Source organism: Agelaius phoeniceus, chromosome 24 (genome assembly GCF_051311805.1).
Source record: "Agelaius phoeniceus isolate bAgePho1 chromosome 24, bAgePho1.hap1, whole genome shotgun sequence".
Taxonomy (NCBI): domain Eukaryota; kingdom Metazoa; phylum Chordata; class Aves; order Passeriformes; family Icteridae; genus Agelaius; species Agelaius phoeniceus.
Genome location: NC_135288.1, coordinates 3,815,999 through 3,830,029, shown reverse-complemented (window position 1 = coordinate 3,830,029; position 14,031 = coordinate 3,815,999). Strand labels below are relative to the sequence as shown.

The 14,031-nt window shown below is 47.8% G+C and overlaps 2 protein-coding genes across 2 annotated transcripts; both read right to left on the bottom strand.

Moving 5' to 3' along the window:
* Window positions 1-2,467: 2,467 nt before the first annotated feature.
* LOC129129831 (arylacetamide deacetylase-like 4) lies at window positions 2,468-6,929 on the bottom strand. Its single transcript, XM_054647906.2, has 4 exons — window positions 6,492-6,929; window positions 4,585-4,801; window positions 4,331-4,394; window positions 2,468-3,647 (listed from the first exon to the last, which is right to left on the bottom strand). Exons 1-4 carry the CDS (start codon window positions 6,651-6,653, stop codon window positions 2,873-2,875), a joined length of 1,218 nt encoding a protein of 405 aa, XP_054503881.1. The 5' UTR covers window positions 6,654-6,929; the 3' UTR covers window positions 2,468-2,872.
* Window positions 6,930-8,414: 1,485 nt separating this feature from the next.
* LOC129129924 (arylacetamide deacetylase-like 4) lies at window positions 8,415-13,572 on the bottom strand. The gene is made up of 4 exons (XM_054648051.2): window positions 13,396-13,572; window positions 11,903-12,119; window positions 10,498-10,561; window positions 8,415-9,189 (listed from the first exon to the last, which is right to left on the bottom strand). Exons 1-4 carry the CDS (start codon window positions 13,570-13,572, stop codon window positions 8,415-8,417), a joined length of 1,233 nt encoding a protein of 410 aa, XP_054504026.2.
* Between the last annotated feature and the right edge of the window lie 459 nt (window positions 13,573-14,031).

Here is a 14,031-nt window from a genome sequence, read left to right as displayed (position 1 = left end):
CTATGTATTGACCAGTGCACCATGTTCCATTCCATTGAATTAACAAAGCCAAGAATTACCAAGAATGGGGAAATCTGATTTCTGAGGAATCCAGGCCAACCTGCACTGCAGCTGGGGAGGGGAGGCAGCACAGGTTGTAGCTGTGCCCATTGCAGCTCTCAGCACACTCTGACACTCACTTTTGGCTTCTTGCTTCCCTGTGAAGGATGAAAAGTGCTGCAGTGGCAGCCCCCAAAATGAGATGCACATGGTGCTGCTGTGCACAGCATTCAGAAGGCTCAGTGTGGTCTGAGTCAGTCTGCATTTTTGCCACTGATATCACAAACCTTTGTCAGTCTTTGTGTTACTTATCATTTAATCCCTGAAAATAAAGGCATTTGCATTTCAAGTGAATTCCCACCCAACTAAAGCAACTGCATCTGTATGTCATGAGATCTGATCAGTCTGATTTCAACACTTGCATCATGGATTTGCAGACACTTTTAAGAAGGCTGAAAATGAAAAGCTGATTGCTTTGTGCTGCTTAAGGGTTTTGTGCAGCAGCATTGCATATCCAACCTTCCAGCTGCCTGTCTAAGGAGAATGATAACAACACTTGGGGGTGGAGAGGCACCTTGTTGGAAGGGACATTCTAGCAGAAGATGCTTGTGGGAAAAGTATTGTAAAAGATCTGAGCCTTATTTAAGTGCAGTTTGTTCATATGAATTGGAGGTGTGCTGATTAAAATAATCCTATTTTACCAGCAAGCTGCTATTAGAACCCAGGGAATGCCCTGAAGACTCAATACCCAGTCCCAGGTGGGAGTAATACATTGATTTTCTTCATGTGCCCTGGTCACCCCCAAGGCACAGACTGGGAAACATCCAGGGAGTCCCAGGCAGTGTGTGCTGGGTGCCTGCCTGGGGAAGGATTCCCACTGGAATCCAACCTTGGAATGGCCACAGAGCTGCTGTGCCTTCCTTTACACATACAGTTGTTTAAGGATATATAAAATAGGATTTAAGTATTAGTCACAGATCATGGCTGCCTGGAATGTACAGGCACCACAGCCCCACACTGGAATTTTCTGTTCCTTACCTCAAATTTACCCATCATGGTTGTCCTTGGTGTTTGGTCTGTGAGCTGGCAAGCAGATGAGGCTGTTCTGTATGAGATGCTGCTGAGTTTATAAATGTGAGAGACACTCAACACTCAGAACTGCTGAGGCAGCCCAGTAATCACAGCAGCTCTGTGCCAGTGCTCCTTTTTTCATCTACACAAGTGCTTTTTTGGAAAGAAGTCTATGTTCTTTGCTGGTAAAAGTCAACTGGTAAAATCAGCCACTGTAAAATTCTTGATTGGTTCTGTAGTGTAAATAAAAGATACTGTATTGCACTTGAAAAATTATCTGTGCTTTGGTTAATTTGGTTAAATATCTTCACCTGCCATGGGAACTAGCATCTGAAAAGGATGAATGAACCATTTACCCCTCTCCCTTTGTTCCACTTCTGCTGCTGCAGACTGCAACACAGTCTGGCATTTGGTTCCAGGAAAAAAAACCTAAAGGAAGCAATTTTAGCAGAGTCAGGAGGATCTGCTTGAACAGCTCTAATATTGAACCTAACTGGCATGTTTTGACAAAGTTAAAAGTCTAATGACAAAATTTTGCTGAGCCTCTTAAGCAAGGCATGAAATCTATCGAGCAGCTCTGCTAGAAAAGATGCTCATGTTTCTACAAGCAAATGAGACCAATATCCAGATTATTAAAGATCCTCCAAGTATTAATAAGTACTAAATTCTGGAAAGATTAGTGAAGTCTCTCTTGCATGATGTTGGTAAATGTTATTGTCTATATTGATGTATATTTGTGTTTAAGGGGTACAGCAGCCTCAAGTGACTGCCTGAAGTGCCATTTTTAATTGGCCAATATTATATCCAGTGTGAAGCCCTCAATGCACCCTGTGCTCAGGCATTGCTTCTGCCCTGGCTTAAGGAGAGGAAAGGCAGGTCATAAACAGAATGAATTAATACAGGCCAAGAGAGATGCTTATCCTTCTCCCTCCTTCTACTCTTGTGAGCTGAGGCTGGACTCCTGACAGCTGCACCCTGTGCTACCCCACAGCACAGGAACCTGCTCTGTTCCTGCCCTCACCTTCCTGACCATCCCCTTCTTTCTCTCCTGATCTTCCCTTTGTCCTCTTCTCCAGTCATTTTCCAATTGGAGCTACAGTAGAGTATTTGGGCCCAATTTTCCACCAATCCTGCCCATTTTTTTGTGATGCAATCATATTTGTTTGTGCCACCAGCACTCCTGTCCTTGGTTGGTGGAACTGTCCTTCAAGTTATGTGGGTGAAATATTACCCAGTAGCCCAGTGCTAGAAGGGGGCTCCAGTCCTGCCTGTGTGCTGAGAAACACGGGTGATGTTGGCCATGGAACCACTTGTTTGTTGTGCCCACAGTGACAGAGACCACGCTTGACACAGCATGATTATTTCCTAATTGTCATCATATTTATTATTTTATTGTCAGTGGCTCATAACCCACTAATGTCAGCTGGGTTTTATTTTCACACCACACACACCTGCTAACACACAGCTTCTCTTCATCCAGATTTTTTTTTTTTTAAACAACTGGAACAAACCAGGATGCCCATTCAAAGAACTGTTCTTTACTAGCAGAGCTAAAGGTAAGGGCTTGCAGCATGGTACAAGCTTGTGTAAGGTTTGCATATTCCATGTTCCAACTAACAGCTGGAATGAGGTTCTGATGAGCCTTGTTGATCATTGTTAATGGCTGCCCCTGATTCACTACCCATAACCTGATATTAAATACCCTAAAAAGATATTTCCCTAGGTTGAGGCATGAACAGACTCATGGAATCTAAGATGTTTACTATAAGCTTTTTAAGAAGTTAACAACCCTGTCCAATCCTCTTTTCCCAGATGGAAATGAGAAGCCACAATAATCATAGAGGCTTATGATCCCATGGAATCCATCCTCAAGGTGGTACCAGGTCACTCGAACGCCATTGTCCTCCAGCCTCTTCTTGTACAACAAGCCATCGTCCCTCAGCACGTCGTACTCGCAGGTCAGGATGAAAGATTCTGGCAGCTGGTGAACAACAGAGTCTTCAGCCAGCAGTGGGCACAGGTTGGGTTCACAGAATCTCTTCACTGTCTCATAAACTTCAGCTATAAAATCAGTGGGCCTAAGCGGCTTCACACCTCTGACCTTAAATTTCTCAGGGATGTTGTCTGGACTCACCCACTTCCTATACTTCAGCCTCATGTCTGGGGGAATATGAGAGCCCTCCAAGACCTCTTGCATGTGCAGTGCATCCCCATTGAGGTACAGCAAAGCAAAGAAAGCAGCTCGTTCCCGGAAGAGCAGAGGGACTCCCCGATTCTGTTGGTAGGATGGTAAATTGAAGTCCAGGGCCTGAAGGCCTGGGTAGATGAGGATCTGAGCACGGAGCCTGGGCAGGTCTGACCTGCCTGCCAGGGTCTGGCTGACAGCAGCTGCCAGGTTGCCGCCAGCACTGTCCCCACAGACAGTGACCCGGGCAGGATCCACGCCGTAGTGCTGCAGGTGCTGCAGGAAGTGCTGGCTGGCGCTCAGACAGTCCTCGTAGGCAGCGGGGTATTTGTGCTCAGGGGCCAAACGGTACCTGGGACACCGAGACAAGGAGAAGGAAATGTCAGTAGCAGTAACCAGGAAATGGTCTCATATGCTGTTCTTCAGCCCTATTGTTTGGGGGTGGCTTGGTTCTAGGTTAGGGTCTTCAGTGCCTCCAAACAGCTGCTCCTCTGTTTGGGATTGCAGATAAACTGTAAATGGTGAGCTTAGTCACAAGGACTCACTGAAGCAGGATTGTCTCTGATTAATGATCTGAACAAGGAATTGAACAGTTCTTAGTGATGGTGAAAACTCCCTCTGTACTTCTGACAAGATTATTTAATAATTTTGTGCCTCTGCTATCTATGTGTAAAACTGGAGGATTTCAGTGTGATTATTCTCTTTTCCCATAGTTCCCAATTGCTTGGAGCATCTTATTACATGTCCATATGTTCAGCACGAGGAAGACTTTTTTCACCTAAGTTTTTAATTGGCTTTTATAGACTTACTTAGTGTGCCAAATATTTCCATTTGTATCTTTTCGGAGTATCTCTGGGCATGAATAGTTAAGGGCTGCGAAATCTTCTTTATCACTATTTTTCTCTTTATGAACTTGACTGAATCCCATAGAAATTCCTGTGCCAAAAAAGAACATCTCCAACACCAGCACAGCTCTGCTGTGGTCTCACAGCAACAATAATCTCCCAACTACAGAACTGGGAAGTGTTCACTTACTGCACAGACACAACTACTGAGTCACTCTCCCTGGAGAGGTAGCGGCACACCTTTTCATAGGTATCTGCAAAAGAAATATTGTTGTTAGTGCTTCACTACTGCCCTCAGCTTTGAGACAGCCTAAGAAATGTCTGCTCCAAACAGGCTTCAGACTTCATCTCAAATCACACCCTGAAACCACATCTTATTTCAATCTTGTAAAAAGATGAGAATATTCTTTCTACACCACACAGTTCCTCCAGGAAGTTTCTTACCAAGGCTTCCAAACACCCAGCCTCCTCCATGGAAGAAGAGGATGCCTCTCCTTGGCCCATCCGAGGTAGCTTTAGGCTGATAAACCCTCACAGGTACTTCATTAAACTGCAGATCCTGGATAAAGAGCTTTGGATCCAACCCTAGTTTCCGCCCCTGTCGCACGTATCGGCCAAAAGTGATTTGGCTGCAAAGCCCAGTCTTCTCCAAAATCCTTCCCTGTTAAAGGTAAAAGACATTAAGGCATCTTTAAAAGTCTGGAGTTAGCCAGGGTATAAAAACTCTGCATTGTACTTACATCAAACTCATTTGGAGGAAATTTTAAAGAAACACAGAAACTCCGATTTGGAAATGAAACTATTTTCTCAAGTTCTCAGATCCTGCAGTCTATAGAAATATTTACTTGCACTATTCCAATCCAATGTCATTGTAACATCACATCAGAAATTTTATAAAGATCAGCATAAGTGGTTGTCTTGGAGTATATATTTTAATCATCAGCATTGTCCTGCACACATTTGTGGTCATTCTTATTTCATTTATACTTGATAACAACAACGAAATACCTTATGTGGAAACAGTTTTTCGTTGCTGAAACTAATATCTATGAATTAGACCATAAAACTCAGTGAATTTGCAAATTGAAAGTGCTGAGCTGTGTTGTGCGAGCCAGTTACTGCTTTTTATTTGCACAACAGAGCTCCTGAGCAAAATGAAGTTCCTTCTTTTCCCAATGCTCTTGCAAGCTAGAATATAAATCTGAGGTAATAAGTGAAACAAGAAGCTGGGAATCAAACAGTTACCATTCAGTGGCTGAACAAGATCCCTCTTTTTAATGCCCAGTGAGTCTGTCTTGTCACCTGCCAGTGGGGTTCAGGATTGCTGGGCAGCTTTGTCAGTAAATTTAAAGAGGATGTAAATGGTTTAAGAATCTGTGTGGAGGAAAACAAAGTCTGTGTGATAGCAAGGGTGATGTTTGTGGCTAAAGAAATGACAAAACTAAAGATTTTAAGAAATTCAAAGCAAGTAAGAGATGCAGAGCTGAGGAGGGCTCTAATGCCGTTTATGCAACGCTGCCAAAGAGTCCAGGGATTAAGTAAAGCAGCCCTAACCGGATTGTGTGCCATAAATGTCAGCCGTGGCAGGAGCAGCTGAAGGGCTGCAGCACTTTTGTGCAAGGTGATTTCCCCTGAAGGTGCGGGCAGTTATCACGCAAAACCCCAGCCCAGCCCTGAATTCGAGGCTGCCATCAGCCGCTCGCAACCTCCGCTAACCCGGCCCAGGCCCGGCTCGGAACAGGGAACGGGGTTTGCCCGCGACATGGGCAGCGCTCCCCGCGGTAGCCGGACCGGGGTGCCCGGGACAGCATCCTCGACCGGGGGATGCTCGGGACAGCATCCTCGATCGGGAGGTGCCCAGGACAGCATCCTCGACCGGGGGATGCTCGGGACAGCATCCGCGACCAGGGGTGCCCGGGACAGCATCCGCGACCGGAGGGTGCTCGGGGCAGCATCCTTGACCGCGGGGTGCTCGGGGCAGCATCCTTGACCGGGGGTGCTCGGGGCAGCATCCTTGATCGGGGGGAGCTCGGAGCAGCATCCTTGACCGGGGGTGCCCGGGACAGCATTCTCGCCCGGGGGGTGCCCGGGGCAGCATCCTCGAACGGGGGATATCGGGTGGAGGCGCCCGGATCGCGGGTGCCCTTGCAGTGTCCGGATCGGGAGATACCCCGGGGCAGAACCCTATAGGGGGGCTCCCCGCATCCCCCCCTCATGATGCGGCACCCAGCATCCCACGGGCACAGCGGGGACAGCGGATCCTGCCCCGGCTCCCCGTGTTTGTGCAACCACTGCCGCCCCCAGCCCGCGGGTCGCCCCGACGCCCCCTCGGCCCCCGCACGGCCACTCACCAGCGCGGCGGTGCCGAGCAGCAGGGTCAGCACCAGGCGCAGCTTGGCCGGCTGGTTCACCCCGGGCGGGATGTCGTAGCTGGGCAGGCCGAGCAGCACCGCGGCCGCCGCCAGCGCCGCCAGGGGCAGGAGCAGCAGCAGCAGCGCGGGCAGCAGCGCCATGGCCCGGCCGCGGCCCTGCGGGGCTCCCCCGGCAGCGCTCGGCAGAGCCGCGGCCCCGTCACGGGCCGAGTGCGGCCGCTCCGCAAAGCCGGCGCAGGGGTCATGGTGCGGGCGGCCGGGGGGAGCCGCGCGGAGCGGCCTGAGGCGCCGGCCGGGTAATCTCGGTTCAAGGAGGCCCGGCGTGACCTGCCCTGCGCGCGGTACCGGGGAACGGACGGGCCCGGCGCCGCCTCCCGCCGCCCCGGGCCGGGCACGGCCCCCGCGCCCCCGGCCGGCTCGCCCGCAGCTCCGCCGTGCTCTGCCGGGGAGGTGAGAGCAAGGGCGGGCTGCCCGTGCTCAGGGCAGGGAAATCTAAGGGAAGTCGGCATTTGTTTTTGTAAGTAGTTCTGGTTTTCTCAGCACTGAAGGATTTTTTCCTGAGGATTTCATTAGGACGAGGAGCAATGGGTATATACTAAAACACAAGTTTCACCTCAGCATGTGGAAGAATTTCTTTGCATGGAGGGTGATGGAGCACTGGGACGGTGCCCAGGGAGGGTGTTGGTGAAGGGGCTCCTGCTGAGGGAGGCCTTGCCAGTGCTCCCAACTTTCTCTCATCCCTCTAAGGTTTCTGGGGTTTGTTTTTGTCTCCTTTAAAAGCATCCAGTCTCCCATTACTGGTACTTTGCCTCTCTGGAGACGTTCGAAGCACACCTGGATGTGTTCCTGCATCACCTGCTCCAGGTGACCCTGCCTTGGTGGGGGATTGCACTGGATGATCGCCAGAGATCATTCCCAACCCTAGCAATTCTGTGATTTTCATGTCCTCAGTCTGGCTGCTCTGAGTGTGCTCACTGCTGTTCTTCCTTGCTTTCATCAGCAGGGTGTAATGAAGCATCGTGTCAGGGAAAGCACTGTCTCATCCTGTAAATAAAACTCAAGCCATGGAGTAAGCACAAATTGACAGATTCTAGCACAGAATCACAGTACAGATTCTGCAAAAGTTAATACTGGGGGACACTCTTTGGAAGAACATGAAAACATTTTCCTTCCTATTCTCTCTTTAAGCTGTACCTTCCAGTACACACAGACCAAGAGCCCAGTTCACTGATCCTTCCTGCCTTTCTAAATCCTGATGTCAGCATTTCATCTCAACACTATATCCTACCCTCTGTGGGCATGCTGGAGACTTTCCAAAATTAAAAAGGACTTTATAGAGCTACAGTTATTTCAAAATCAGAGCAGCCCTTACTTGCCTCCAGCTAGGTGTGCCCCATCAACTCTGGCCTTGCACTGCTACTTTTGCAGCCATGGAATATTTGCTCAATCTCCTCACTGAGATCTTGATCTCTGACTATTTGTCCAGAGTTTTCCCTCCCTCACTATCTACCTAGCTTATACTTTTTAGATAAATAAAGTCATGCTTTGGAGCTTATCAAAAGGACATCACAAACAAGCTGGCTGTAGTGAACAACATTTAATCCAAATCATTTCACATAGATTATTTGTATAGAAGTAAATAATTTAGTAATTAAAGACAAGGAATCAATCAGATGCCAATTTGAAAAAAAACACAGCACATAGAAAAAAATGTACTGTCAAAAGATTGAACTGTCAGAAGACTCACAAGGAAAAGATCTGTGTTAATTTGAAGTTCATGGATCTTAGAAATAGTATTTTGCACATCAAAAGGTGTCACATTCTTGCAGAGCAGCACTACCTGAAGTGCGAGAGCCTAAGCAGAGTCATTAGTGGGAGAAGCATAAAGAGGGAGAGTTCTTTTCACAAGCCTTTTATAAATTCAACAACCCTGTCCAATCCTCTTTTCCCAGATGGAAATGACAAACCACAATAATCAAATAAGTTTATGATCCCATGGAATCCATCCTCAAGGTGGTACCAGGTCACTCGAACCCCATTGTCCTCCAGCCTCTTCTTGTACAACAAGCCATCGTCCCTCAGCACGTCGTACTCGCAGGTCAGGATGAAAGATTCTGGCAGCTGCTGGATGATTGTGTCTTCAGCCAGCAGTGGGCACAGCGTGGGCTCACGGAGTCTTTTCACTTTCTCAAAAACTCCAGGCTTGAACTCAGAGGGCTTGTGTGGTTTGTAGCCTCTGACCTTAAATTCCTCAGGGATGATGTCTGGACTCACCCACTTTTGATACTTCAGCCTCATGTCTGGGGGAATATGAGAGCCCTCCAAGACCTCTTCCAGATTTGATGTGTCCCCTTGTACATACTGCAAAGAATAGTAAACAGCTCGTTCCTGGAACAGCAGAGGGACCCCCCGATTCTGCTGGTAGGATGGTAAATTGAAGTCCAGGGCCTGAAGGCCTGGGTAGATGAGGATCTGAGCACGGAGCCTGGGCAGGTCTGACCTGCCTGCCAGGGTCTGGCTGACAGCAGCTGCCAGGTTGCCCCCAGCACTGTCCCCACAGACAGTGACCCGGGCAGGATCCACGCCGTAGTGCTGCAGGTGCTGCAGGAAGTGCTGGCTGGCGCTCAGACAGTCCTCGTAGGCAGCGGGGTATTTGTGCTCAGGGGCCAAACGGTACCTGGGACACAAACAGAAACAGCAAAAGTGTCACGGACGTATTTTATGAAAAATCCTTTTGCTAAGATCTTTTCTCCTAAGAAGCTGAGAAGCCTCAGAAACGAATTGTAAACAATAATTATCTGCTCCTGTGAAGTGCAACAGGTGCATCTTTGATTGGTTTCATGTAGTTGTTTTTAATTACTGGCCAATCACAGTCCAGCTGTCTCAGACTCTCTGGCCAGTCACAAGATTTTATTGTCATTCCATTCCTTTCCTTTCAAATCTTCTGATGAAATCCGTTCTTCTGTTCTTTTAGTATAGTTTTAGTATATCATTTTTTTAAATATAATATATATGATAAAATAATAAATCAGCCTTCTGAAACATAAAGTCAAGATTCTCATCTCTTCCCTCATCCTAAGACCCCTGCGAACACCACCACACAAAAGTAACTGAAGGAAATGTCATAAGTGTAAATACAAAATTTCTACAGCATCCTGGCTCTCCCTGTGTTGCACTAATTTTTCCCTCAGAAAAAAAAATCTCATGAAGGTATTTTAATCCATTAAACATATATTTGTCCAGTGAGTAATCACAGAGAAGTGAGAGCCATAGGATGGGGCTGCAAGAACATAGTGTGGTAGGGATATTCTGAGAGCAGCCCTGATCACAAATTAAGTGATGTACCTTCATTTTTTTCTTCTAGTGTAGACTGCTTCTGGTTTGTGGAATAACTAATTTAATCAATTTAACCTCACTGTTACTTAGGATATTTCATTTCTATAATTATTTTTTCTTTATTTAAATAACTGGGACAGTTATATTTTTCAGTATTACTGGTATTGATAGTACTAATTAGTAGTATTATTACTTACTAACATTTGATTCTCACTGTTAGAAAGTTCCTTGAATTTCACAAAGTAATTACACCTATTTAAATGGTTTGTCACCTTCCGAGTCAGTTTATTAGTCATTTCTCAACACATTAGAACTCTCTTCTGGAAAGCATTCCTTGGTTTTGTGTGCTGCCAGCACAGATCTATGTTGGGACACACATGGACCTTACTGTGGGCTGTGTCTGCACTGTTAGCTGATGCAGCAGGGAGAGAAATGAAAAACAAACAGCCCCCTTGCAATTCTGTTTGCAATTCTGTCTGGACACCTGGGGTGCTGGGAAAATTATAGAAAATGCTGAGTTGGAAGGGACCCATGAGGATCATGGTGTCCAGGTCCTGATGAGGAGCATTCCCACCAGTTGCACATCCCTGCAGTGCTGAGGGGTAGCAAGAGGCAAAAAGGCTTCTCTGGGGCAGCTGGCTTAACTCACCCCACAGACACCACCAGCGCGCCGCTCTCCTCGGCAATGTACTGGCAGATCCTTTCATGGGAATCTGAAACACATCAAAGGATGCTTTACTGCCCACAAATGGTCCAGCTCCCTTCATCCCTCTCCCCTCTCCCCCTGCTGCCACCTCCCTTTGCAGCGCTGGATGGGAAAGCCCAGCCAGAGTTCAGCCTTCCAGCAGCTGGAGGTTATATAACTTTTCTAATAAATTTTAAATTATTGTTTCAATTAATCATAACCAGTATATTAATTATGAGCAGTGTGCTACCTTAAATCACTTTTAGGCAGCATGTAGCTAACTTTCTTTATACAGACTATCATTGTTGACTTGATTGGGAAAATCACTGAAGGTTTTGAAAGTTTTGCCAAACTAACCCTGATATGCTTCAAAGAACAAGGTCTGGGAGAGGGTATGTATTGTTGAAATTGGGTACAAGAAGGGCAGAATTTATGGACTACAAGGCCATTTCATAGAAACCAGAACATAAAGCAGCAGCTAACAAAAGTATGTTGGAAAATCCCTACCAGAGGAAAAATACACTAAAAAGACTAAACAGGACAGAATACCAATTTATGAAAGAGAATTAAGTAATTTATGCTAAAGCAACGCCCGCCTGGCTAACAGGGACAGTGCCGGGGTGCTGTGGAGGCGGAGGCGGGCCCGGGCTGTACCGAGGCTGCAGCAGATCCAGCTGAAGCAGCAGCTAACAAAAAATCCCTACCAGTGGAAAAATACACTAAAAACACTAAAGAGGATAGAATACCAGTTCATGAAAGAGAATTAAGTAGTTTTTGCTAAAGCAACGCCCGCCTGGCTAACAGGGACAGTGGGCCGGCAGTGGAGTCGGGCCCGGGGCCGTACCGAGGCTGCAGCAGATCCAGCCGAAGCAGCAGCTAACAGAACTATGTTGGAAAATCCCTACCAGAGGAAAAATACACTAAAAAGACTAAAGAGGACAGAATACCAATTCATGAAAGATAATTAAGTAATTTATGCTAAAGCAACGCTCGCCTGGCTAACAGGGACAGTGCCGGGGTGCTGAGGTGGCGGTGGAGTCGGGCCCGGGCTGTACCGAGGCTGCAGCAGATCCAGCCGAAGCAGCAGCTAACAAAAATATGTTGGAAAATCCCTACCAGAGGGAAAATACACTAAAAAGACTAAAGAGGACAGAATACCAATTCATGAAAGAGAATTAAGTAATTTAGAACAAACGGACATCAATTTCTTTGCTTGCTGAAAGTATATAAACCGGCGAAAAAGTTTTGCATCAGCGTCAGTGTCGAGGCCGGAATTCTGTCGGCCACAAACGCACGGCGTACACTAAAGCAATGCCCGCCTGGCTAACAGGGACAGTGGGCCGGCGGCAGAGCCGGGCTGGGGCCGTACCGAGGCTGCAGCAGATCCAGCCGCCGCCGTGGAACAGCAGCACGGCCGGCCGCGGGTGCGCGGAGGGCCCGCGGGGCCGGTACAGCCGCACGGGCACCCGCCCGAGCCGCGCCTCCTCCTGCCGCACCCCCGGGGCCGGGGCCGGCCTCCGCCCGGAGAACACGAGGCGCTTGATGGCCAGGCTGCTGCACAGCTCTATCTTCTCAAAAATCCTGCCCTGTTAGGAGAGAGCGAGGATAGCCAGGGTGAGATGAGGGGAGAACGCGCACGGACAGCCCTGAGGGGGCAGCCGGGGAGGGGGAAGCAGGAGAAGGGAGAACAGTGTGAGGGGCAGCCGGTGAGGGGCAGCTGGAGAAGGGCAACTGGAGAAGGGCAACTGGTGAGGGGCAAATGGTGAGGGGCAGATGCTGAGGGGCAAATGGTGAGGGGCACCAGGAAAAGGGAGAACCGTGTGAGGAGCAGCTGGTGAGGGGCAGCTGGTGAGGGGCACCTGGAGAAGGGCAATTGGAGAGCAGCAACTGGTGAGGGGCAAATGGTGAGGGGCAGCTGGTGAGGGGCACCTGGAGAAGGGCAATTGGAGAGTGGCAACTGGTGACGGGCAAATAGTGAGGGGCAGCTGGTGAGGGACACTCATTGAAGGGACACCCGGTGAGGGGAATTGGTGTCGGGGCTCCTGGAGAGTGAAGGGTGGTTGGTATGGGGCTCCTTGAGAGTGAAGGGAATTGGTGAAGGGGCTCCTTAAGAGTGAAGGGTGTTTGGTGAAGGGGCTCCTGGAGAGCAATGGAAATTGGTGAAGGGGCTCCTGGAGAGTGAAGGGTGGTTGGTTATGGGGCTCCTGGAGAGTGAAGGGTGGTTGGTTATGGGGCTCCTGGAGAGTGAAGGGTGGTTGGTGAAGGGGCTCCTGGAGAGTGAAGGGAATTGGTGATGGGGCTCCTGGAGAGTGATGGGTGTTTGGTGAAGGGGCTCCTGCTGAGGGAGGCCTTGCCAGTGCTCCCAAGTGTCTCTCATCCCTCTAAAGTTTCTGGGGTTTCTGGTTTTGTCTCCTTTAAAAGCATCCAGTCTCCCATTACTGGTACTTCCATTACCCAGCCTCCCACGTTGCTGGAAAGTCCCAAGAATGGCCTAAGAACATCATGTGTGCTTAGCTAAAGTGGAAATCAAAACAATCTCACTTTTTATAAATATTTAATTTTAAATTTAATTAGGGAAGCTCAGCTGATAAAGCTTGGGCTCTAATGGTTGACTTAATCCTTACATAATAGGGAAAATCTGACTGAGGTCTAACGGAAATCATTTTCCAAATACTGTCCTCTCAAGTCAGCCCCCAGAAGAGAAAAGCCATCATTTAAGCCTTGATAGAGCTGGCAGGATTCTGATATTTACACATAGAATGAAATTAACATCTAACAACATCTAACAACTAATTTAATTCACGTAGAATGAAATTAACATCTAACAAGGTTTCTCACAGAAGCTGCAGCAGAGTTACTCACCAGAGTAGATGTAACAATCAAAACAGCAACAATAAGTCGAAGTTTTCCGGGATTGTTCACTCCAGGAGGGATGCTGCAATTGGCATACTCAGTTTGAATTGTTCTTATGATTGCTGATATGAATGAAGCAACAAAAATCACTAGCAGTATCACTGGCACTAGATAAAAAAATGCCATTTCATGTATCCAGAGGTGATGTGTCTTCACACCTATCTTTGAATTGGCTTTTTCAGGTAACAGCAAGGCCTGGAGCAGTCCCAGTTGCAAGAGATCTCTCAGGTGTTGCTCACTTTAAAGTCCTTGGAAATGTTTTGCAATGTGCCAGCAGGTATCACATTGGAGAAGAGTCAATGTGTTTAATTTCCTGTTTATCTTTATGGTAATTGTGGGACTGATAAAGGGTCTGGTATTAAATACGGAATTCTTGGATTGCGGATGATAACAGTGAGTGCTCAGAGACTGCAGCTGATTCCTGAATGAAGTTCTAGTCTATGACAGAGAGCCAGTGAATGTGGAGATTAAAATATCCCTTGCAGCTGATCTGCAGCCAGGACATTCACTTCCTGCATCGTGGGCATGCTTTACATGGTTTGGAATACATACCTTTAACAGGGACTTCTAGAAAAGAAAATGGGA